This window comes from Heterocephalus glaber, unplaced genomic scaffold, assembly GCF_053883595.1.
Source record: "Heterocephalus glaber isolate CG9 unplaced genomic scaffold, H.glaber_assembly_v1.0 deba00000281, whole genome shotgun sequence".
In the NCBI taxonomy this organism is placed as follows: Eukaryota; Metazoa; Chordata; class Mammalia; order Rodentia; family Bathyergidae; genus Heterocephalus; species Heterocephalus glaber.
In genome coordinates, this window is record NW_028258139.1 from 8855876 (window position 1) to 8882188 (window position 26313).

The following is a 26313-nucleotide window of genomic DNA, read 5'->3' on the forward strand; positions in this document are numbered from 1 at the left end:
TTTAGACTATATGATTCCAAAAAACATATATAATAATCCAAATAAATGTACCGTTAAAGTGGTTTTCCTTGGTAGTAGAAACAAAAGGAGGGATGGGCAGTGACTGCAGCAAACACAACTGGGAGGCTGAAGCAGGACTGCAAGTTTGAGTCCAGCCCAAGCAACAGCGAGACCGTCTCAAAATTAAAAAAGAAAAAAATTAAAGGGCTGGGAATGAAGCTTAATATGAAGCCCCCAGGTCCAATTCCCAGTACAGAAAAAAAAAAAAAAAATAATAATAATAATAATAATAATAAACCTAACCAAGGAAGTGAAAGATTTGTACATGAAAAATTTAAAAAACTACTAAAAGAAACTAAAGACAAATAAATGAAAAGATATTCCATGTTCATAAATTGGAAGACTTAACATTATAATGTTCATACTACCCAAAGTAATCTATAAATTCAATGCAATCCTGTAAAAATCCCATCAGCATTTTTGTAGAAATATATAAATTGACCTTAAAATTCACATGGAATCCCAGGGGACCCCAAATAGCAAAAAACAAAGAACAAAGTTGGAAGACTCACACCTCTAAAGTTCAAAACACAATACAGAGTTATAGTGATCATAAAGACAGACGTAGAGACCAATAGACTAGAGATCCCAGAAAGAAACCCTTGCGTGTGAGGTCAAACGATCACCAGTAAGAACAGCAAAGCCACTCGGTAGGGAAAGGACAGTCTCTCCAACAAAAGATGCTGGGAAACTAGGTGTCCTCATGCACAAGAATGAGATTTGACTCGAGTCTTACACCACACACAAAAATCAACTGAAAGTTGATTAAAGTCCTAAATGTCTAGAACTCCTAGGAAAAAAACAGAAAATGCTCTGTAACACTGGGTCTAGTAATAATTTTTTTTAATGGAAGTAAGAAAGCAAGTTTAATTTCAAAACATCCCTGATGCACACCAAGCACCTTGTAGTTTAAACTTCTAATGTTCTTTCATGCTTCCTAGCACTGCATGCTCTGTTTGCCCTGAGAAAATCTGAGCCAAGCCCATTCCATTGTTCATGTCTCGCGCTATCACGTCATCTGCTATCGCTCGGGCTTTCCAGGTGACGGTGATGACTACCTTGCTCTTTTCTTCCAGCCTTCTCTCTTCTCTGCCTTATTCCAAATGGCACTATCGACATTTTACTAGGAAAATTTTCCCTTTTCTTTCCTTCTTTTTTTCTTCCTTCTTTCTCTGTCTTTCTGACTTTCCATCTCTGCCCCTCTCTCTGTCTCTGTCTGTCTGTCTCTTTTCTGATAGGGTCTTGAACTCATCCTCATGGCAGTCCTCCTACCTCCGCCTCCCAAGTACTGGGATTCACAAGGATTTTTTAGATACAATGTCAAATCCATAAGCAACAAAAGCAAAAACACAAATGAACTACATCAAACTTAAAAACTTAAGACAGTCTACAGAATAGAAGGGAAAAAAAAAATATATATATATATATAAATTATCTGATAAGGGGTTAAAAGCCAGAATACTAAGAGAACTGGAAATTAACAACAAACATTAAATAATCCTATTAAAGATGGCAAAGGAGGGGCCAGGAATTTAGCTCAGTGGTTCCGCCACCTGCCTTGCAAGCACAAGGTCCAGAGTTCGATCCCCAGTACCAAAACAAAAAAAAGATAAAAAATGGCAAAGGGCTTAAAAATCTCCAAAGATGATACAAATGGCCAGAAGGCTTCTGAAATAATGTTCAACATCATTAATCATCAGAGATATGCAAACCTAAACCACAATAAATTCACACTCATTAGGATGGCTGTTATTTAAAAAAAATTTAAAAGTAGGGTGCAGTGGCACATGCTCTGCAATCCAAGGTACTCAGGAGACTGGGGCAGGAAGATCACAAGTTCAAGGCCAACCTGGCCATTTAGCAAGACCCTGTCTCAAAAAGAAAAAAAATAGGAGGAATGTAGCTCAGTGACAGTGCTTACCTAGCTTGCATGAGGCCATGGGTTCAACTCCCAGTACCACCCCTAAATACAGTATGATCCAGCAAGCCCACTTCTGCATTATATCCACAAGAACTAAAAGTCATGCCTCCTGAGATATTTAAATATCTGTTCACAGTAGCATTTTTCACATAGTCAAGAGGCAAAGCAAACCCAAATGTCCATCAAGAGATGGGTGGATTTAAAAAACAAAGTATACACATAAAACAATATTCAGCCCTAAAAAGGAAGGAAATTCTGACTTACACTACCACATGGATGAATCCTGAAGCATTAATGCTAAGTGAAATAAACCTGGTGTAAAAAGGCAAAAACAGTGTACCATTGATGAGGTACTCAGAGTAGTCAAACTCCTAGAGACAGGAAGTAAATCACAGTAACACCTAGGAGGAAGGAAGAAGGGGGAAAGTTTGTTTTTTCAAGATGCAAATTCTGGAGATCAGTGTTACAACAATGAATATACTTAACACTTCTCATACAGATGCACACTCCTCTACTAGGGGCTCCATAAGAAAAAGATGGTGATGTTGCCCTGGGTGGCAGCATGGCAAGAGCCTCATAGGAGCCAGAGAGGAAGCAGTACCACTCCACGGGTGAAAGGAACAGGCCAGACTCCAAGTAAATGGGCCACGTGTGACCAGGGGTGCTCCTGAGAAGCTCAGATCGCATCAGCACTGAAAGGGAGAGCTGCACTACAAAGACAGCAGAGCTGAGGAAAGAGAAGACTGAGGCTTCCTTGGAAGAGTCTGGGAGTACCTGGGAGGTGACGGTGGGGCTGCAGAGGCCTACGGACTCACTCTGAGGATCTGTAGACCATTCCCAACCCCAGCTCTCCACATGTGAGATCAGGAAGGCGAGTTCTCTAGGCTCAGTTTCTCCTAACACGGAATGATGACGATGCCTGCTAGCACTAACATTCACGGTCTGAAATGAACATCCCAGACCCGTAGACAGCTGCATCTTCACTTATCCCTGCATCCCCCAAATTCTCAACCCATGAAGTGAGAGTCTGCCATAGTATCTCCCTGTACCCCTTTCCACTCACCCACTTCTGACATACCTGGCGTGGAAGCTTATTCAGTGATCTCAGATAGTCTTTGTCCAGAATACAGTTGCCAAGTGCATTCCCAAAACTTCTAAAGGGAAGAGGGAAGAGTGAAGCAGGGTTAAGAATTGTTAGGCTTGACTATCAAAGAACAGAATCGCAGCTTTGTGTTTCTCAGTGGCAGCAGAGGAAAAGGACACCAACATACATTCTCTGATTACCAAGCATTTGCTATGTCCCTGCCCTGGGCTGTGTTCTGAGAATGCAGCAATGAGCATAACCCACAAAGCCCGCGAGACAGTTGACCACCCAAATCCACACAGAAAGGCTTAATCCTGAGGGGCAGTGTCTGGACCCCGTGAGTGATCTGAGGTCACAGGCTGTGTGCCCTGAAAAAGGAGAGGAGACACTGGACGCTTCTTCTCACTCTTTGATTGCACCACGGAATGAGCAGGGCACTGCACCACATGCATGCTGCCATGATGGGCTCATCACAGGCCCCCTAGACTGAAACCTCCAAATTGTGAGCTAAAATAAACTTTTCTCTCTATGGGCTGCTTTATCTCAGAGATCTGTTACAGTCAGAGAAAGCTGAGCACCACTGTACTTTTGTGGAAAAGTCTCCAGGACACATCCCTGAGGGGTAGGGGAGGTGGCACCGCATACATAATACAGTAAGTCCCCAGCTTATGAATGAGTTCCGTTCCAGGAGAACTGCTCCTAATTTAGATTCATTCATACTAACAAAGGGAACCTTATACCATATACCTGTGAAAGTTGGCAACTTGTATGTTTGTAAGTCAGGAACTTACTGTACCTGAAAATAGAAGTCCTCAGCATAAGCACTGGGGCAGTATGAAACAAAGGCGGAAACAGAATAGACAGGGTCAAGGGTAGGGTGAGATTTATCTTTCCCTGTTATTTAGATCTCTGACCCACATGATTACCTCTTCCAAACACTGGTAGGAACTGAGAGCTGGTCAGAGGCAGGTGCGGCTCCAGCCCCTGGCCTACCTGAGAGCCCGCTTCAGGCCATCCGTCACCGCCTCCTTTCTGGCCTTTTCCAGGGACAGGGCCTTCGACTTGAGGCCCTCGCTAACACCATAGCCTACATCTTCATGATAGGAGCCATCCTGGGGGTGGAAAAGGAGTTGGAACTAACATGAAAAGCCGCAGTCCTGCCCTGGCTGCCCTGCTCTTCTTTTCCCGAGCAGCAGTGCTCACTGTGGCCCCACAGAACACAGGGGCCTTGCTGAAGGGGACATGGCACAGACGCCTGTGATACATCAATATCCAGAACTGTTTCCAAGACCTGATCTGTGCTCAAAATGTCAGACCATTTCCCTTCCCCAGCCCCACAGCATAGGAGGGGCACATTTCTAACCCACCCCAAGTCTTTTTCCATGGTGTGTTACCCAGCAGGATGAAAACCTCTAGAAAACCAAAGAAAGGGGCAATTTGAAATCTGTATCTAATGGCCTCTCATTGGATAGCAAATCCTTTCATTTCTAATTAGGTAGTATCCACTTCTTGGCTTCGGCTGTTAGCTATGAGAGAATTAAATATAATGTTTAATGATAGCACTATTTGACTTCTGAAAACAGAAGGCATTCAAAGAAATGAGTCATATTGTAACAAAAGTCCATTCATAACTACTTAGGTGAACAAGGTTTTTCAGTACAATTTATAAAATTAAGATATCAAATAGAATTAATGAATGCTCATTTAAGAAGTATTCAACTGGGCTGGGGATTTAGCTCAGTGGTGCTGCACCTGCCTGGCAAGTACAAGGTCCTGAGTTCAATCCCCAGAACCAAAAAAACCAACAAAAAATTAATATTCAACTATGAATATATAAATACTAACTTAAAAAAAGCAACATCCATCTGACTAAAATATGCAAATGAGGACCAAAATGTATAATAGATAATGTGAAATAGGAAGAAAAGGTTCAAAGGGGAAGGAGAACTAGGGAGGAGGGTGGGGGAAAGGAAAGAAGAGAGAAAAAAAATGAGAAAAGAAGGAAAAATGGAAACAAAGCTTTTGTAAATAGGGATGGGTTGAGGGGTGGAAGGGAAGAAAAGGGAATGGGAAAAAACAAGAACCAAGATATATCATGTACTGGTAGAAAATCCCAATGATGAATGTGATCACAATGTATACCTAAAATGTACCAACAAATTTAATGAATAAAATAAAATTAAATGCATTTTCCATATATTTTATTTGTATTAAATTTTGATGTACTGACATTGTCTCCTCAACATAAACACAGTCATCCGATAATTGTGTTAACAGCAACTATCCTCACACAACCCAGGAGGTATTGTTAATATTTAAAGTCTTAAAGTCACTGGAAGGGTTGGGGATGCAGCTCAGTGATGAAGCACTTGCCCAACATGTAGGAAGCCTTGGGTTTCATCCCTAATACAAGATGAAGGAAAACAGTCACTGGAAATTTTTCCTCCAAAAAAGTTTTTTTGTTTTGTTTTTGTGGTACTGGGGATTGAACCTAGGGAGTATTAAGCTGCCTCCCAACCCTCCCTCGCTTTCCTGGAGGGACCTATTTTTTTGAGACAGGGTCTCAGGCTGACCTCAAACTCACACACTCCCTCATGTAGCCTCAAACTCTCCATCCTCCTGCCTTGGCTTCCCGAGCGCTGGGATTATAGGACATGTGCCACCATATCTGGCCCAGCCCCTTTTTAGAATTTTATTTTGCTAAGTTGCCCAGGCTGACCTCAAATTTGCAAGGCTGAGTTAGGGGGATCGCAGGATGGACACCAGCCTGGGCTACAAAGTGAGTTCTAGGCCAGTCTAGACTATATAACAAGACCTGCTCTCAAAACATTAAAAAAAGATTCAAAGGCCAGGGATTTAGCTCAGTGGTTCCACCGCCTGCTGCGCAAGCACAAGAACCCGAGTTCGATCTCTGGTACCAAAAAAAAAAAGATTCAAGCCGGGTACATGGCACACACCTGTAATCCCAGAGGTCTGTGAGTTTGAGGCCAGCCTGAACTACTTAGTGAATGCTCATTTAAAAAAAAAAAAAATGGTATTATTTCAAAATGTCAAATTTTACACTGTATTAAAAAATATAACCTTTGCAACTACCTACATATGTGAATGTCAACTTAAAAACAGGCAAGAGGCCAGAATTTTTCAAAATTCTTTTGAGGGACCATGTGAATCCCACCCACCATCCTAGGGACACTGGCTGGGACTCTGCTCTCCAGCCAGGCTACACCACGGGCCAGAGATGTTCCTCCTGCTTTCTGTCACCACCAAGCCTCCCAGGCAGCAGCTCTGCCCCGTCACCCTCACCTTCAACTGCACCCTCACAAACGCACAGACTCCCACGTAGAACTTGCCATTGTTGAGGTCAATAAAGTCTAGAAGTGTAAAGAGAACCAGGTGAAGACTGATTCCTGTGGCTCCTGCAGGCCACGGATCCTCCTAGTTCCATCCCCACCCACCCGGTCTGCGAGCAGAGCTACGTGCTGAAGAAGGGAGTGGAGCAACCCCGACCCGGCCACATACTCACCCACGCTCTGCTGCGTGACAGAGTGAGCCCAGCCGTTGTACCCAAACATCTCGTTGGCCAGATTAATGACCTTGTGACCCTCAATGTAACACACCTAGGAAAAGAAATTAAGATAAAGCTATGTTGGGCTGGGGATTTAGCTCAGCGGTTCTGCCACCTGCCTTGCATGCACGAGTTCGACCCTTGGTACCAAAAAAACAAAATAAAACAAAACTAAACAAAACAAAAAAACAAGTTAAAAAAAAAAAAGATAAAGCTATATTAAAATTCCTTGGCACAGGGGCCGGGGATTTAGCTCAGTGGTTTCGCTGCCTGCTGCACAAGAGCAAAGACCCGAGTTTGATCTCCGATACCAAAAAAACCCACAAAATTCCTTGGCACATTTAAACATGAATAAAATTTACTTCATTTATTCCTTGTGTGTTCTGCTAATACTGTTTAATTATAGGGAAATTCTCACTGAATGTATTTCAAAGATCTTCTAGACACAACTAGCTAGAATAAACAGCCTATCTGAGGGGAAGGAATAGCCTAGAGAAGAAATATCTACTCAACTAACAGTTTCCAAAACCAAGAGTTTCTAAAAAAGTACAAATCTCTGGTTAACATATTTTATGAAAAATTAAAAACATAGAGAAATTTAAGTCAGGGTCTAGGGCTGTGGCTCAGTGGTAGAGTGCCTACTTAGCATGGAGGCGGCCATGGGTTCCAGCCTCAGCACCACAAAAGAAGAAGACGGAAAAGGAGAAGGAGGAAGAGGAGGAGGAAGAGGAAAAGCAGAAGATAGTTGTTAAAATTAGAAGCAAATGGCAAGGGGTGCATTTTCAAAAGATAGTGGAAGAATCCTGACATGGCAGTTATACAAGCCTCAAACAAGGCTTGAGCCACTTCAGCTGACAAAGAAGTACAGAGCCCACCCCTCCCACAGGCACTAGGAAACATGAACACTAGGAAACTGTGAACAAGAGCCTTCTGGATCGAGGTACCACAGGGTGGGTGGCAAGAGCATCTAGCAGTCTGCTGCCTGGGCACCCACTTGCCAAGCCAGGAGACTCTCCTACCTTCTGGCCTCCACCAGCCATGCGGCTACTGATGTACTCCGGGCCCAACCTCTGGCGCAGGGCGCTCTGGATGGCCTGGTACTCTTCCGCTGTGTACTGGCACTGTAATCCAGGAGGGAAAACCAAGCTGGCATTTCCACCATCACTTCCATCAGCACCCCTCAAGTACACAATGTCCATAAGTATCAAAATATTGCTTGGGCACTGGAGTGCTACTCAATGGTGAACTTGCCTAGCATGTGCAAGGCCCTGGGTTCCATCCCCAACACCTAAAAAAATAACACCACATGGTATCACCTTACTAGGACGTTTATGTACTAGTTCAAAATGTTTTTAAAAAGTAGTGAGGAAGCCAGGCATGGTGGCACATGCCTGTAATCCCACCACTCAGGAGGCTGAGGCAGGAGGATCACCATGAGTTCAAGGCCAGCCTGGGCTACAGAGTGAGAACCTATCTCAAAATAAAACAAAACAAAAAGTAGTGAGGATCTCCCCACATGAGCACAGAGAGACTTAAGCCACACTTTCCATCGGCCATCAGAATGACACCATCGTGTACACAGCCAGGCACAACTCCGCCATGCCCTGGTGGCAGAGTCAGTGTGAAAGGGCAAACGGTACCTTAGTGATATCAGGGAACTAATTTTACTCTCATGGCTACTGAAAAGGTCTTGTGAACTCCTAGGGGTCCCAGAACCACATTTTGAGAGCCACCTTATTAAACTTTCTAGCAGGTGCTACCATCCTTCAAACTAAGTTTTGAAGTTGGTTCATTTTGGAGTTGGTTGCTTAGCTTTGGTGGGGTTTTGGTTTTGTTTCGTGTAGTTATTCCAGTGCTAATGATCAAACCCTGGGCCTCCTGCAGTCTAGGCAAGTGCTCCCCCAGCCCTCAAAAACTAAACCAGAAAATTAAAGCTGCCACCTCAGTCTATATATGATGGTTACACAGGTTTGAGGGAAGAGAAAAAGCATGAACAAGATAGGAATCTTGTTTCCATTTGTCCTGTCCAAAGTTTTAGAGCTGCTTCTCCAAGTCAACAACTCCCCATCCTACACATATAAAATCCACTACTATTCACAGTTTCTGGTTTTGTCCCCTTGCCCTATTTAAATGAGATAAATACTATACTAACAAATCTCCAGTAAGGACAAAGAGTTTGGTTGGAGCAAGAATCTCTTTTCAACACACAGAGCATTTCCTCAAAGAACGTGACGCCAGTAACTTTGGTGTCCCTCAGAGAGAGAACTGGGTGGCAAGGTGACAGGCGTGACAGGGAAACTGGAAGACTTTTCACAGTCTGTTTTGTTTTGAATTTTCTATCATATAAATGGTAAAATTTTGTCATATGAATAAATTTACATCTAAAGGTAATCCCCTAAAAGTTCCAAAATGTACTTGGAGTTCCTCAAAGATCACCCAAATAATGCATCTAAAGGAAAAATGCAATAAATAGCTTCCATGTGTGTGGTGGTCTACCGATCATTCATCATAACTTTCCTACTTAACCTCATTCTTTCCAGAGAAGAAGAACCCACAGTTACCTGTCCAAAGCATAGCACAGAGTTGCCTCCAGCAGAAGGAGGAAGGCTGTCGCCGCCTCTAAGCACTGCTTCCTCAGTCCCAGACATGGTGGTTCTGGTTGGCCTCTATATAACTAAAAGATTAAAAAGAAGATCTCAAAGAATGCTAAAGGTAAAAGTCAAGTGCCTCTACTGAAAATCAGATAAAGCCCCCATAGGCAATAGCCTATAAGGTACCGTCTGTACTTTCAAGTTCAGTGGTTAGCTATGGTCTGTCAAGCCACTGAAAATCCTACAGGGTCTGCTCTAGCTTTCTGGTGATGTGTGCTACTGTGATGGTGCTTATTAAAAGTGATTTTTAAGGGCCGGGGATTTAGCTCGGTGCCACCGCCTGCTTCGCAAATGCAAGGTCCCGAGTTCGATCCCCGGTACCAAAAAAAAAAAAGTGATTTTTACAATGAAAATATGTTATATTTAAAATTGTGGGGTGGGGAGCACGAGGACGCCGCCAACGCGCGTGCGCGCAGCCGCAGGGCGGCCAGTCTGCGTGCGGGAGTGGGAGGCGGCGGCCTTATCCGCTGACTGCTCAGTGATACGCCTCGCCTCGGAGCCATGAACCGGTTTGGTACCGGGTTGGTAGGAGGTACGGCGACCCCGTAGCCGCCCCGGAAAGCCCGTAGTAATGAGAACCTGGAAAAAATCGCTATGTCTCTGGATGATATTATCAAATTGAATAGAAAGGAAGGAAAGAAGCAGAATTTTCCGAGACTAAATAGAAGACTCCAGCAAACTAGTGCTGGGCAATTCAGGATGAGAGTTCGGTGGGGAATCCAGCAGAATTCTGGTTTTGGTAAAACTAGTCTGAGCCGAAGAGGAAAAGTAATGCCTGGGAAGAGACGTCCTTATGGAGTTACTACTGGCCTTGCAGCCAGAAAAGCAACTGGAATTCAAAAAGGAGTTAGTCCTATGAATCGTCCACCTCTAAGTGACAAGAATATAGAACCATATTTTCCAGTGTTAAAAAGGAAAGCAAACCTTCTGAGACAAAATGAAGTGCAAAGGAAACCAGCTGCAGTTCTCAAGAGACCTAATCAGTTAAACAGAAAAAATAACACTCCAGCTAATTTTACCAGGAGTGGAAATAAATTAAGCCATCAGAAAGACACTCATCAGGCAACTTTTCTTTTCCGAAGAGGCCTGAAGGTTCTGGCCCAGTTGAACACAGAACAACTGTTAGACGATGTAGCAGCAAAGACAACTCGTCAGTGGCGTACTTCCACCACAAATGGAGGAATTTTGACTGTGTTCATTGACAATCCTGGGGCGGTACAGTGCCCAGTAAATCAGAAACCACGATTAACTCGTACTGATGTACCCTCATTCTTGACAAAACGGGAACAGTCCGATGTAAAGAAAGTTCCTAAAGGTGTCCCTCTACAATTTGAGATAGTGTTGGGAAACAGACAGGGAGGACTTTGAATTAAAGATTTGGAATCCTGAAGGAACAAAGAGCCACTCTGACGTACAACAAAGGAGGAAGCCGCTTTGTCACTGTGGGATAGATCCCACGTCAAAGGACCTTTTGAGTGATGACTCTGAGAAGTTGAACTGCTTGAAGAGTTCATCACAGAAATTCAAGAATCTTTTTTTTTTTGGTACCGGGGATCGAACTCGGGTCCTTGCGCTTGCACAGCAGGCGGTAAAACCAGTGAGCTAAATCCCTGGCCCAAATTCAAGAATCTTTACTTCAAAATATTCACAAGGCTAAATAACTCTTATTTTTGAAGTTTTTTTTTTAAACATGTATAAAATAATGCCCTGAAAGGTAACAGGGAATATACCTATCTGTTCTTAAAGATTTCATGGTTGGCCCAGACAGAATAATTTTCTGTTGACTTCCTTGGTTCCTCATGCAGATGAATGAAAGAAAGAAGAAAAGAAAGAAACAGAAAGAGATTATTTTTATGATAGAGATATTTAGGATCTTACACCTTTGCTCACTTTTTAGACTTTGCCATGGTAAAATTTTGTCTTCTGTAATACGAGTAGGTCCCTTTGTTGCTGTCACTTATCCTTTAAAGAGTGCTCATGTACTAAGTGCAGTTGCCTCTTCTTCATTAGACACATTTTTTAAAACCTTATGAGAATTCCAGTTTTGGCTTTTAAGATTTATAGAACTATCTGGAACAGGGTTCATTTTTCAGGTGGTGTTAAGTTAGACCCCTGGAGTTGTAAATCTTTAGTGCTGAACTTTTAACAAAAAAATGTGGTTCTTGGCATTAGTCTCAGTTTAAAATGTTGGTGTATGAAGGCTGTAAATGCACGCTTACAGAGTTACCCGATAGGACACTGGAAGAGGTCCAGTGTGAAAAGCTGAGTTTGTGTTTAGTAATGAAGAAAGCATGCGAGGAAGGAGCAGGTTGAAGGACCAGAAACTTAGGTGAAAAGCTTCAAAACCCAGGTCAGAGATAAACTCTGGATTTAGTGTCGTCTTGAGTCTAGTGTCTTCAGATCCTTCTTCAAGTGATACTTAGAATTTTAGTTTTAAAAAGGCTTTGAATCCCTTACATATTTTGATAGTAAAATTAATACCCTTACAGTCCTACACTTTCTTATTCAAAAAGTTAAAATTTATAAGCTTACTAAATTAATTTATAGCTCCAGAAAGAAAAATATGTCAGAAAGAAAAAAAATGTGTAAAATTACAATGGAGTTACATTGTAAACTTTGTTATATACCTTCCACTCAGATTTTTTGTATGATATAAAATTCATGCATTTAAGCGAGAAAGAGCTTTTCTTCCTGTACTCTGGAGAGGTGGGAGGAGTTAGTCTGTTGTGCCAAGATAGTGCTGAGAGTCTTCAGAAATTGTGTACTACAAATTACAGTAAAATGCCAAAATATAGAAAAATATTCCAGCTGAAAATTAGCAAGTTTGGTCATTTTGAAGCTTGACTTTTTGGTTTATCATAATGTTCAAATTTCTAAGTAGGTGTTTTTCTCTGGCTTATTTTATTAGTGATGACTTTTCCTATAAAACAAAACAAAACATTATCACCCCTGCCTACCTTGCATTGTATACTAGATTTTACTGTCTCTTATGTTCATTGGGTTACTTACTGGTCTATGCTAGCCATGGGAAGCTATCAGTAACAGTTTCATGCTTATACCAAAGAAATCTGATCCTTAATATACGATATTTTGCCAGTACTACACTTGATAAGGGATTATTGGAACCCAGTCACAGAATTTGAAAATAAACTCTACCTCTTCTTAGCAATTTGAATCTTTTCATAGAGCCCAAGGACTCACTGCAAAACATTTTTGCAAATATGAATATTTAATATTTGATCCAAGAACAATATATTTTAGACTGCCTGGAATTACTGGTAGCTTATTTTAAAACAAAGGAAAAACAACTGAGCATGAGTTTGCAGTCTTCAGAACAGTTTTTGAAAATATAGTATAAAAGGGTTTTCATTTTCCTCTTATTTTAAATATTACTATAAAGAGGTATTTTTATGTCATTTTTTAGAAGACCTTAAAAACTGCCCCAAATGTTGACGTTAAGTGCATCAAATAACAAAGTGTCTTTGGTATATTAAACTTTTGCAATTCATGCATCTGTAATTTTCTTTTAAAGTAATTTTTGCCTTTGGTACAAATTAAAACTCTTGAGTGCTAGCATGTTGTATATAAACAAAACAATATACTTTGTTGGGATTCTTCCTTTCTTGGAATGTGGTTGTAGTCATCCTTGTTCAGTTCTTAAAATATTTTTTCTTGCATCTTTTTTTTTTTTTGGTACCAGGGATCGAACTCGGGTCCTTGCGCTTGCGGAGCAGGCGGCGGAACCACTGAGCTAAATCCCCGGTCCAAAATATTTTTTCTTAAATGGGATGCAACTTAAAATTTTCTTTGCATCAAGGTGTATGCAAAACATTGATGCAGTGCATCACAAAGTGAAAGTTTGTATTTAATGAGGAGGTACTTCACACTACTTTTTCGTGTTTTTTGGAAAAGTTACATTTAGCTCTATTCTGAAGCTGTTCATTTTTAACAAATAAAATGTAACAGGTTTCACATGGTTTATTCTTAGCTACAAAGATCGGAGTTGTGGTTTTTAGATTGTTCTGTGTTACAAAGAACTTTGATTAGTGATTATTCATAATTTTTAGAATTTGAAGTTTCCTGCCAGTTGAATTAGTAAAACAACCTAGACTCTTCTCTCAACATCTTTGGTACTGGGGATCAAACTCAGGAGCTGGTTCTTGCAAGGCAGGTGCAGCATCTCACCATCCTTCTTAACTGCTTTCTGGCCATTTCATTCATCGTATCTTCAATTGGAGGTAGAGAGGAAGAATTAAAGAAGAGAATAAAATTACTTAACAATAGAGAATATTACACTAGATGAGCCTTTAGGTATGATCTTCTTTAACCCTGTTTTTAGGTTTTGGTAAAGTGAGGCCCAACATTTTCCAAAACTTGACTGTAGCAAATACGGTTTGAGCCTCAGATCTTATAATTGTCAGATGATGATAAATTGCTTCTTTGAATACCACAGAAAGTGGAAAGGTATGGGCTTGTCACATATCTAAGAAATAATAATTGGCTGTACTTTAGCATTTGTGTCATGGCAAGTAAATCTGCCCTATCAGTGATGATTGATGCTTCATTACTTTGGTATTAAATTAGGAAGACTTACTAGAAAAATGCATTCTATATAATCAGACGTTATGTTATTTTTTTAAATAGGCATAAACTTTTCACCATTTTAATTATGAGCAAATCATAAAATACTTCTATGTATAAGAAATGTATAGTCAGGCCCAGTGCCACACGCCTGAAATCCCAATGGCTTAGGAGGCTGAGGCAGGAGGATTACAGAATTAACCCAGCCAAAAGCTGGGGATGTAGCTCAGTCCAAAGGCCCTGAGTTCAGTCCCCCGTACCACAAAAGTTATAACCTTCATTGCCCACTGGGTACTTTTTGTTAGAATAGGTATGTATATCATATTGCTGCTAGTAGCTTTGTAATTCACATAGCATATGCAATTTCGGGGTAATTTTTGTTTTAATATATTTTTACAGTAAAGAGAAGAGAAACTGGGGATGATAGTGCACACCTGGGAGTACAGCACCTTGGGAGTCCAAGGCAGGAGGATCATGAGTTCAAGCCTATCCTGGGCAACTTAGCAATACCCTGTCTTTAAAAAATCAAAAAAGGCTGGGGGATGTATTTCAGGGCAAAGGCCTTGGTACCAGTCTACCGGCAAATAAGAGGGAGTAAAGTAGCTCACTTGGCACTACTAAGACAGAATTTCATGTATTACAGATACAGGCAGTATTAAAATTTCTAATCAGTAGCTCTTTAAACTTCATCGGGATTATATATGTTTTTATACCACTGTAAAAAAATTAAGCATGTGATTTAAGTGTCCCTTTAAAGAGAGTTCTTTCAGGATATAGTAAGTCCCTGACTTATGAACGAGTTCCATTTCAGGAAAACATTCATAAGTTGGATTTGTTTTTAAGTCTGACAAAGTGAGTCTTATACTACTATACTTTCAATTTGTTTCCATGATTATTGCTTTGCACTTCCTAGCAGTCCCCTCCTCATCGCCACTGCTTTTCCTCTTGCTTCCAGACATCCTGGGCTCTGATTGAGCACTGTACTACTTCCTGTACACTACCACACTGTACAGTAAGCACACAGCAGCACAACTGTGACAGTGTCTAGAAGACACTTGAGCTACTTTCGCAACTTGTTCCCATCTATAAATGTTCACATCTGTGAATGTTCATAATGGGAGGTCTGCTTGTATCTGTGAAAGTTTGCAACTCGAATGTTCCTAAGTCAGAAACTTAACCAGACATCAACTTGGAGTTAGTCTTTTTTTAAAATGACACTTCAAGGGCCGGGGATTTAGCTCAGTGGTTCCGCCGCATGCCTTGCCAAATTCGATCCCCCATACCAAAAAAAAAGCTTCTAAAATGACACTTCAATAAACTTTAGTCATTTGTGACAAGGATTTTGGACTACTGTGAACCACTAATAAGGATTTAAAGATTTGCTTGGAAACCGTGGACTTCTAATGTCTTAATTTCTCCTTCGGCACTTTTCTACTTGAAGTCATTCAACAAACTTGATAAAGCAATATGTGATGCCAAAAAAATTAATTAAATAAATAAATAAATAAAATAAAATTGTGTGGGGGCACTGGCCAGAGGTATGTGTGAGATGAATGTGCAGAAGTAAGGGACATTTGGAGCCACACACCCAAAACCTCCAGGAATGCATGGATAGAGATTAAAAGATAGCCTACAGTAGGCCCACAAGTCACAGTAGGATGAAAACGCATTGCCTTAAGAAATGAATGCTCTGGCCCTCATCATCCCCATACTCTGATTTATTAGGCTGGCCCTAAGGTCAGTCATTTAATCGACCCCCTGACCTTACCCTGTCTTTCTCCTGTCCTTCCCCTTTCCCCTACATGAATTCCTGTACCAACATCCTTCCTTTGTCCTTCATCCTTGCTTCTTGGTTCTATTGATAAAAAGCCACAGAAGCTTCAGTTCAGGGAGGTCCTTATAAGACTCTCACGCTGGGGGGTCTTAAGGGCAGTTCCTCTGGGCCTTCTTGGAGTTTGAACTGGACAGTGATTCTGAGTAATCTTTCATCCTTTGCACCATGCCACAGTCATGAACAGGGACATAATTTTTAAAAATTAAAATTACACAAATGCTCTCTAAAGAAAAGTAAACTACTACTACCTAATAGAGTAACTATGTTAGGTGATGTGTTAAGCAGCTTGATTGTGGTAACCATTTCATAATGAACACACATCAAATCATCACATTGTACACCTAAAATATATATAATTTTGTCAATCATATTTCAATAAATCGAGAGGTAGGAAATACATGAGTCTGTTTTATGGTTATAAAAAAAATTACCTCCTATATCAGCATCATGACTCTGGTCTGTGTGGGGTCAAAACTGAAATATAAGCTGCAATAACTGAACCATTTTCTAGGTAGCTGGAGGGAGGAGACTAACAGAAAGGAAGCAACTGAAAAAAAAAGGAAGACAATACAGAAGACCTTTAACATTCAGGAAAAACAGGATGGCACTATGCCTGACTGGACCCTGGGCAAGCAGCAGCGGCACTTGAAAATGTACTAGAAATTCAGATTTCCAGACCCACTCCATACCTGCTGAATCAGAAACTCTGGGAGTGGGGCCCAGTCGCCTGTACCTCATGAACAGGTGATTCTGCTACATGCTCAAGTTTGAGACCATAGTCTGAGACTATGCAAGTTCATAAAGTCCAAGGAAATAGAATTATCCTCAGAAAAATTACCCACAACTGCTGACCTCCTGCGTGACTGCTCTACACCTGTCTCAATGAAACTGCTTCACAGTTGAGCCTCAGCAAGTTTACATGTTCTAAATCTTAAGATTATTTGCTAACAGAACCCCAAATCCACAGTATTCCATGTGGTATTACAACATAATCTTTGAGTTCAAGTTCCAGTGTAGAATTCTGGCTCCCTCGCCCACTGGGTACTTGACCAAGGAGAGGACGTATCTAAGTGACACTTCCTCACTGGAAGATGGAGATATAGTAGTCCTTATATTTCCTGGGGCTACTGTGAAGATCCAATGTGATACTGCATGAAAAGGCATTAGAATAGCACCTGACATATAGTATGTGGTAAATAAAAGCTATTATAATTTCATGTTAATTTTCTTACATACATTATAATGAGATGCAAAAAAAATTTCAGTGATCATAAAACATACTTCATCTAATGATAAATTTACTTATAATCTAGTACTAAAAAACTAGGATAGAGGCCTCAACTAAGTTAGATAATAATTAGTGGCTAAAATTTTTATTTTTTAATTAATTTTATCATTTGATTTATTACATATTTATTTTGCAGTGCTGGGGATCAAACCCAGGGCCTTGCACATGGCTAGGCAAGTGCCTTATAACTAAGGTACCCCTCAGTCCCTAAAATTTTTAAACAAGAAATAGTGTCTGATGTAATAGTCATGCCAATTACCCTGACCTGATCATTACACATGAATAGAAGGGAATATTATTTGAAACGTCAATATAAATGCTATAAAAGTTATTTAAGTGTATCTGTCTCAGAGATAATGGAACAGTGTGGTTGGCAGGGGCCTCTTCTTTCCAAAACAAAACTTCTGGTACTGTTTGTGTTCATATATGTGTATTATTTTAATTAAAAATTTAAATATCTGTTCTATAAAATGAAGGCCACTAAGCCAAGTACAGTGGCACATGCCTGTAATCTCAGCTACTTGGGAGGCTGAGTAGGAGGATTACAAATTCAAGATCAATCTGGGCAACTTTGCAAGACCTGGTATCAAAATAAAAACCAAAAAGGTCTATGAAGGTGGCACAGTCGTAGAGCACCCTGGGTTTTATCCCCAGTAGAGCTAAAAACAAATTTAAAAATAGAGGCCAGCCAGTTTTGTTTCTGTAAAGGACCAGCTAATAAATATTTTAGTTTTTGGTCACAACTACTCAATGCTGGCATTCTGACATGAAAGCAGCCAGAGAAAATATGTAAATGAAGGGGCACAGATGTGTCCCAATCAAACTTTATAAAAAGATGGCAGATTTGCCCACAGGGCACACTGGGCCAGGCCCCGTCATAAAGCATGCTTTGAACTCTATAGTCAGAGATGGCTCCATAGCCAGATCCAGCAGATATTAATTAAATTGGACAACTGATTGACCTCTCTGCCCCAATTTCCTCATCTGTAAAAGGAAATATTAGTGAGATCCTCCAAAATTTATTATCTTACAATGATATGATAATAATAGCTTCCAGCAAGAATCATCAGTAGATACTAAAAGGTTGTTGGGAACAGGTTATTCTATTCAAAGTCTCAAGTGAGCAGCCAGCAAGCTCTCTGTTGAAGGAACACACTTTGTGTATGTATTTAATGCCACTGAATTATACCCTTAAAAATAGTTAAGTGGTAAATTTTATGTTATGTATATCTTCTCATATAAACAAAAGGGAAGTGGGCCAGGGGTGTGGCTCAGCAGTGGCATACTACGGCGAAAGGGAAAAAGAAAGGGGAACAGCTTAGCTCAGTGAAAAGTGTGCCTCGACCACACCAGGACTGATGCAGTGTGGTGGTCCCGGTCCCTCTGAGAGCTACATCAGCCAGCACAGGTGGCCTCCAAGATCATCACTGCAGGGGTGGAAGAGCTGAAGAAGTCACGCTACACCCAGGTGCCTCAGCCCTGCAGCAGCAGGAGTCACTTCTGCTCACGGTACACTGGAAAGAACCTGTCATGTACACAGCCCCAGCTGACTGGAGAAGGCTGGGAAATGTAAGCAGGCATTTGCACATTTGGTGGGCACTGTACTAGCCAAAACCACTGTTCCTCCCTCTGACATGAGCCCCCGGGAAGACGGGGAAATCCTTCCGATTCCTGGCATCACCAGTGACCAGCATAGACCCTGGCTTGAAGAAGGGGCCAAGAAGCATTTGCTGGGTAGTCATGTTGACAAGTAATTAATACATGAGTGAATTAATGCATGTCACTGGAAGAAACATACAATGCAAGATCTTAAAATTCTTTAGAAACTAATTGTATTATAAGGCAAGTTATAGTTCTCATTTTTGAAAAGCCTTTGTTTTGAGATAGAGTCTTGCTATGTACCATAAATGATCAAAATATACAGTGAATATTTAAATTTTTAAAAATGTATTATATAGTAGGAAACACACTGCCATTAGTCCCCCTCAAAATACCAAAATACCCTCACTTCAAACACACTTATCCCACCATTCTTTGCAGTTTCTAAGCAGTTCTGGAAATCTTCCTTCATGTCTTTATGAGATGTGATTAAAAATGTGCTAAATGTTGGTGCTGAGGACCATCCAACAGAAAGGCGGGCTCATAAAAAGATAAGTGCATCCTCACCCACTTTATTCACTGGATGTGGCACAGTGCCACTTATGGCTCTTTCTCAAAGTCAAAGTGACCCTGAAAGGTGAGCATCTGAATTGGTTCAGGACACGGAGACAGCCACAACAGCGCAACTAAAGACACGCAAGAAAGAGGACCTCTGGAACTGCTTCAGAAAGTGACAAGAACAATGTAAGTGTGTTCAAAGCAAGGGGAAGGACTTTGAGGGAAATTAATGGGAATGTGTCTTTTACTGCATTTTTTAATCACACTCTGTAGCCCAAGCCAGCTTTGAACTTGCAATCTTCCTGTCTCAAAGAGTCCCCAGTGCTGGGATTACAAGCGCACACCACCATGCCCGACTGACTAAGGTTCATCCTTTTGTTGAAAAAAAGACGGTTGGGGATTTAGCTCAGTGGTTTCGTCGCCTGCTGCTTAAGCACAAGGACCTGAGTTCAATCCCCAGTAACAAAAAAAAAGAAAAAAAGAACAATATTGTATCTGCCCATAAAGTAAACACGGAATCTTAATTTTTCTGCAAATTTCTACTTTGTAAAAATTTGTCCCCCCCAAAAAAAATTGTTTTCCCTTCCTTTCTAAAACTGTCCACAGGCATTTTCTCATCACAAAATTAATGTCTTTATTGTGGAAATACTTAAAGAATATGGGGCTGGACCCCGCCACCAAGATAGCTATTGTGTTTTTAATGTGTGATAAGTGTTTTATACATCTGTACAGGTGTATCTATACTCACTGAAGGTGGATCCTACATCTATCAGGCTTATCTTATGCAGCACCTCAAACCTTCTCGACCTTATCTGTCTCTGAAGGCCCCGGCCACCTTCTCCACCCCAGCTGTCCCTGGGATGACCAAATACATGTGGGCCCAACCAGCACTGTGCAGGCACAACCCAGCACAGACCAGAAGCCTCCTGTGCCCACGACTGGCTTCCTTCCCACTTCTGAGGTCCAAGAGCCTGTGACAGGCCACCTGATGTCCACAGGCACACAACCGGGAAGCTCTGGGGAATAAAGGGACCTGGGGCAAATCTTTCTCCAGTGAGGTACACAAACTGCCTTCCCTTCCTTTGGATGGTTGCCTTGGGGTGCAAAACTGTGCACGTCCTCCTGGGAGGCGTCCTGAGGACAGCAAGCAATCCACTGTACCCGAGGGTTGGCCAACTTAGAAATGCGCCTTTCAGTTGACTTACTCTTCCTTCTTTCCTCACTCCCCTTTCCCTCACCTCTGCTTCCTGAAATTGCACTTCCTGAAAATACAGTGGCACACACTCCAGATGCAATTATCCCTTGGGCCCTTGCCACAACAGCGCACCAGCCTGACTTCCACACACCAACATCTGCATCTCTAGCAGAGAGCTTTCTTTGGCATCCAGCACCTATTCAGCACCTGTTCACAGCACACTAGAGGTGCCTGACAAATGATGCCCTTCAGAGGAGCCCTCAAGCCATGACTGGCGGGAGCTGCTGTTTAAATATCCTCTGTTTCTTATCCCTCTATTTTACTTTCTTCTTTCTTTCTTTCTTCTTTCAATTTTGTGGTACAGGGGAATGAACTCAAGGGGTTTCTTATCCTTTCTGTGGGATAAGTAAGCCATGACCTCTAATTTGGCTCCAGAGTTCCCCAGTGAAATTGGGTTTGAGGGGAACTTGCTTGATTCCTACTTTCCCTTTCCTATCTCAAATCTCCCCTCCTGTGCCACTGTGTCCTGTGTGATCTCTAAATAAATTACTTGGACTTGCAGGTAGAGGGGAACAAACAGTACAATGGCAAAATCTGGCAGATACCACCTCAATTAACTTAACCACAATAATAATCACATCACACCGTGTGCTTCCTGATGGGTTCCCGAGAAGGTCACAGCACCCTTAGGTAGTGCTTCTACCCAGCTAACCATGACTCTAATCATGAAGAAACAAACATGCTGGGGAGACAGCACAGTGGTAGAAGCCTGCCAGGAACATGCAAGGCCTTGAGTTTCATCCCAGAACCACAATCAATCAATCAATAAAATAAATTACTCCAAATATACAAGGCAAATGATCTGGACTCTTCAAAAATGACATGTCTCAAAACTCAAAATGAAATAAAAGGGCTGAGGAACTCTTCTTACTAAAAGACACTAAAGAGACATGACAACTAAATACACTTGTTGCAAGCAGGCACGGAGGCCACTCTCGAGGCCAAAAGGCACTCAGGCCACCCCAGGGCTCACAGCAGCCAAAGGGAGACGGCGCATCTGCCAGAATTCCCAGGAGTCGAGCAAGCTCCCAAATGCCATGGTTTATTGGCAAGCGCAAGGTCCTGAATTCGATCCCCAGTACCGGAAAAATTAAAAGTTTCACATTTTGATATATTCAAATGAATCTTTTATTTTTCCTTCTTAGCAGTGTTTTTGCTTTGAGTCCTAAGATACCTTTGTGCACCACCAGGCCCCTAGGACATCAAGATGTTTTTCTATACATGCATCTACCATATGGCCCAAGAATTCTTTTATTTTCCTAAGACAAATAAAATGTGACCAAAAAGATGACTTATGTGGATGTTGGGTAAAGAGCCTGAACTAGGATGGTAAGCCTGAGCAGGAAATGGATGAATTCAAGATCCTAAGAAGGTAGACAAGATTTTAGCAAAAATGTCTTTATTCTCGTCTGTTTCCTTATCATCTAAAAGCACTTCTAAGTATTTATGAAGGAAGGATAAAGTATGAGGAAATGAGGTGTTATGTGAGGAAATGTTCCTCTGTTACATTACCTCTTCTCATCTTTATTTATTTATTTTTAGTTTTTTGAGACAAGGTCTCATGTGTAGTTTCCAGTTGGCCTTAAACTCACAGTGTAGCCCAGGCCGGCCTCAAACTTGAGGCAATCCTCCTGCCTCAGCCTCTCAAGTACTGTGATTATAGGCATGTGCCACCCCACCAGGCTCTTCTCATTCTTTTAAAAGACATAATCACAAAGAATAATATAAGCCACCCCCTTAAAAAGCTTGAAACTTTATTTTGTAAATCATGAGAGAGCAATGAAAAACATTTTTTTCCAGTACTGGAAATCAAAACCAGGAACACTCCACCACCGAACTACACCCACAGACCTTTTTGTTCCGAGACAAGGTTTTGCTAAGTTGCCTGGGCTGGCCTTGAACTCGTGATCCTCCTGCCTCAGCCCCAAGTAGCTGGATTTTCAGGTGTAAGCCACTGTACCCATGATGGAAAATTTTAAACTGAGAATGTTGATTACAGTTATGCCTCAAAAAGCTCTTTGTTGACAGTGAATAACTGAGAGAGAGATCAGTTAGGATTCTCTACTGCAATATCCCAGACAGAAAGCAATAAAGGCTCAACTATACCAACCCAAACATTGAGAAAGGGTAGGCTCTGAATAGGTCTTATAGGAGGCAGAATTCACAAGACTCAGAAATGGGTGGGATTCTGACTATAAGGACCAAGCCTGATAAGTAGGATTTGGTACCAAGGTTCTTTCTTTTATTTTCATTTCTGTACATATTTCTTTTTTTTAGCCCGGGGGGGGGGGGTGAGTCAGGGTCTTCCTGTGTAGTCCAGGCTGGCCTTGAACTCATGGTGATCCTCCTGCCTCAGCCTCCCAAGTACTGAAATTACAGGTATGCACCACCACACCTGGCTTATAATAGTTCTGATACTCAAAAAATAAAATAAAATTAGCAACACCCATGCATTGTAGCACACACTTGTAATCCCAGCTATTCACGATACCATGACGGGAGAATCACAAGTCATAGCCAGCCTGGGCAACTAGGGAGAACACGTTCCAAAATATAAAGTAAAGGTCTGGGTTATAGCTCAGTACTACAGTGCTTGCCTAGAATGCATGGGGCCCTGAACTCAATCTCCACTACTGAAGAAAAAAAATCAGCAACAGAGTAGGAAAACTTTTTAAATTAAAAGCAAAAGGTGGGCCAGGGATTCAGCTCAGTGGTTCCAGCGCCTGCCACACAAGCACAAGGTCCCAAGTTCAATCCTCGGTACCAAAAAAAAAAAAAAAAAAGCAAAAGGTAAATCTCAAAATGTCATCTCTTGTTTTATTACTTCTTTACCTCACCACACTCTAAATCAGTGGTGGCGAACCTATGGCACAGGTGCCACAGCGGGCTGTTTGTATCATTGAAAGCTCTAAAAGGTTCGCCATCACTGCTGTGAACATTCCCACAGCATTTGAAACATACTTAAAGCATGCACACCACAGCCACTTCTCTGCTGCACGACCACCCTCACCATTTGAGAGGGAAGAGGCCTGCACTCCTGTTTGAGTCCCCAGCACTTCACAGAGCCCCCCACCAGCAGAGTACCGTGTGAAGGGCATTTTAGCCTTCTTTTAACTTTTCCCTAAAACTGTAACTGTGGAATTAAAAATGAAAGCTTGGAATAAAAAAAATTAAAAGTTACATACACTGAAAGATATTCACACTAGGCCTTCTGACCTTGAATAATTTAATTGTTTATAATGTCAGTTCTCATTATTCACGGTAGGTATGTTCTAAATGCCACCATGAATACTGAATTAGTGAACACTAAACCACTCCTCCAAGGAAACACAAGGGTGCTCAATAGTCAATATATGTTTTATGTGTTTCTGTGAACTCAGAGCCAACAGCACTCTAACTGGTGCCAGAGCAATGCTTATCCAAAAGAACCTCATCTTTTCCCTGTGAAGCACATCACAGCCTTCCTGCACTCAGCAATGAGACAGCACCTCAGCATTATGCTAGGAGAACATTTTAAACAATGAAACAAAAAAAAAGCACAAAAATACAACAACATCACACTAGGCATACTGCAAAAGTGACACCCAGGAAGGGTCTGAGTGGAAAGAAGGCGGCAAGGCACCCCCGGATTTGACAGAAGCTAGGAACATGTACACTGGGCAACTCAAATATAACCCTGCACACTGGAACCCTGGAAAGTGCCATGGGGGTTATAAATAAATGTCAGTGAATAAGCTGGGTGGGGTGGTACTCGCCTGTAATTCCAGCACTCAGGAGGCCGAGGCAGGAGGATTGCCATGAGTTTGTGGCCAGCCTGAGCTACATAGTGAGTTCAAGGCCAGCCTGAACTACAAGTGAGTCCCCGTCTCAAAAAAAAAAAAAAAAAGTCAGTGAATATTTGAATTTCCAAATATAGAATCTATGAGTAATGAGGATGGACTGTAGTTTTTTGTTTGGGGGGTTTTTTTGACCAAGGATCAAACTCGGGACCTTGCACTTTCGAAGCAGGTGGCGGAACCAGAGCTAAATCCCCAGCCGGACTGTAGTTATTTTTAAGTAAAACCTCTCTCCCACAGCCAAGTTACATGCACTCATCTCTGACTACACCGTTCTATAACAGGGTAACAAATCTCAGCACACATCCACTGTTGCCAGAAAACAGGCTGCTAAAACCAGTCAGCTGCTAACACATGCTGCCCTTCATGAAAAAGGAAGGTGACTCCAGAATCTGATGGTTTCTGCCTTTCCAAGAAAATCTGCTCACAAACACATCTCTGCTATTAATGGTGTGACAGGTGCTGAATAGAATGCCTTTAAAAACAAACTACCCTAGGGCCAGGGATTCAGCTCAGTGGTTTTGCTGCCTGTTGTGTAAGCACAAGGACCCAAATTTGATCTCTGGCACCAAAAAAAAGAAAAACCTACTCTAGGGCCAGGGATTTAGCTCAGTGGTGCCAGGCCGGCCTGACAAGTGCAAAGTCCTGGGGCTGGGGATTTAGCTCAGTGGTTCTGCAGCCTGCCTCGAAAACGCAAGGTCCCAAGTTCGATCCCAGGTACCAAAAAAAAAAAAAAAAAAAGACTACCCTAAAAGATACAGACCGGTGGCCAATCAAATGCCTGACTTGATCCCAGAGTTAAATGATGGTTTCCAAGAATTTAGTTTTAAAATGATTTTGCCTCAGACTGCAAGTTGTGGGCAAAAAAATATACTTTAAAAGTTCTAAAAAGTCATCAATGTCCATCAACTAATGGAGAATCAAAATGTATGTATCCACACAATAGACTATTATTGAGTCTTAAGAGAATGAGGCCGACACATACTATAATGCGGATGAAGGCTGGAAATACTATTCTACATAAAATAAACCAAACAGACAAATATGACTCCACTTATATCAAATACGGAGGTAAACTCATAGACAAGAAGTAGCAGCGAGCTGCTGGACAAAGGGAGGTATGAGTGGCGTCTGATAGCGGCCTTCAGGGTTTCTTTTTGGGGTGGTGGAAATGTTCTGGAATTAGAAAGTGGTGATATTTGCACGTCCTTGCGAATCGACTAAAGCACCGAATTGTACACTTTAAGAGGGTGAATTAAATTACCTCGTTTTTCGAAGGCTTTATACGCGGTAAACTAAATGTCAGAAATTCCTTTTAAACTGATCGTTCCTTTCCATCTTCACCCCCCCCCCTTCCAACTGCATCCAGCTACTGACATCTCCAGTCAACAAACAGCACTGACAGAGCACCTCGCACAGCCGTCCATCCCGGTCAGGTGGAGTCCTGGTGCACGCGCTACACGTGTCCTCGTCCCTTCCTAACCAAACTGGACCCCTGGACCCCTGCGACACTGCACTAAGGAATCAGTATGGGCCGCTGGACTCAGCCCCAGGCTGAGCTCCACCGGAGAGCTCAACCGTCAACCCAATAGCTCGAATCTGAATCCGAGCGACCCCAAGCTCCACAACCCTCAGCCCCGCCGGTGCCACCCCAACCGCACGAGCCCCTCCCCACTTACCAGGCCAGAGCAGCGCGCGGGACACGCAGGGAGCTCGGTCTAGGCAGTAGCCCGGCGGACCGGCGCTTAGATAGATGCCGCAAAGGGGAGACTGGGAAGGAAACGCAAGGGACTCTGGGAAGGAGGTCGAAACCCAACGCTCGCTCTCCGGATGCCCTGAGGGCGGGGTTTAAAAGGAGCAGCCGTAAATCAAGTCGGAGGGAGAGGAGAGCCGCAAAACAATTATTGCTTTGTCCTCGCTCTTTTTCCGCCGCTTCTGCAACCGAGGCCCCTCCTTCTTCCTCCAGGTCAGCAGCGGCCTAGATCTCCACGGTTCCCCAGCGACCTCTTCCGGGTTATGCGGCCTTTTGGCTGTTTCCCGCCGTCCCACGATGCCTTACACAACGCCGATAGGATTCGGAA

The 26313-nt window shown here is 42.1% G+C and overlaps 1 protein-coding gene and 1 pseudogene across 9 annotated transcripts in view; one reads left to right on the forward strand and one right to left on the reverse strand.

Annotated features, from left to right (window-relative positions):
- The window catches only part of Rad52 (RAD52 DNA repair protein), a 29804-nt gene extending 3742 nt beyond the window's left edge, over positions 1-26062 (reverse strand). For 2 of the 9 annotated variants that reach the window (XM_021249352.2, XM_004837582.4), the window contains exons 1-7: positions 25912-26062; positions 9192-9304; positions 7650-7751; positions 6589-6682; positions 6369-6436; positions 4059-4177; positions 3060-3135 (exon numbers count right to left, since the gene is read on the reverse strand). In XM_021249352.2, coding sequence (XP_021105011.1) covers positions 3060-3135; positions 4059-4177; positions 6369-6436; positions 6589-6682; positions 7650-7751; positions 9192-9278 — 546 coding nt within the window. In that variant the 5' untranslated portion in view covers positions 9279-9304; positions 25912-26062. Of the gene's footprint in view, positions 1-3059; positions 3136-4058; positions 4178-6368; positions 6437-6588; positions 6683-7649; positions 7919-9191; positions 9305-13386; positions 13508-16127; positions 16953-25911 lie in introns of those variants that run through there. The other 7 variants (XM_021249327.2, XM_021249316.2, XM_087186143.1 and 4 more) reach the window with 7 other exon arrangements.
- Positions 9783-12096, forward strand: LOC101706419 (UAP56-interacting factor pseudogene; annotated as a pseudogene).
- Positions 26063-26313: the final 251 nt, after the last annotated feature.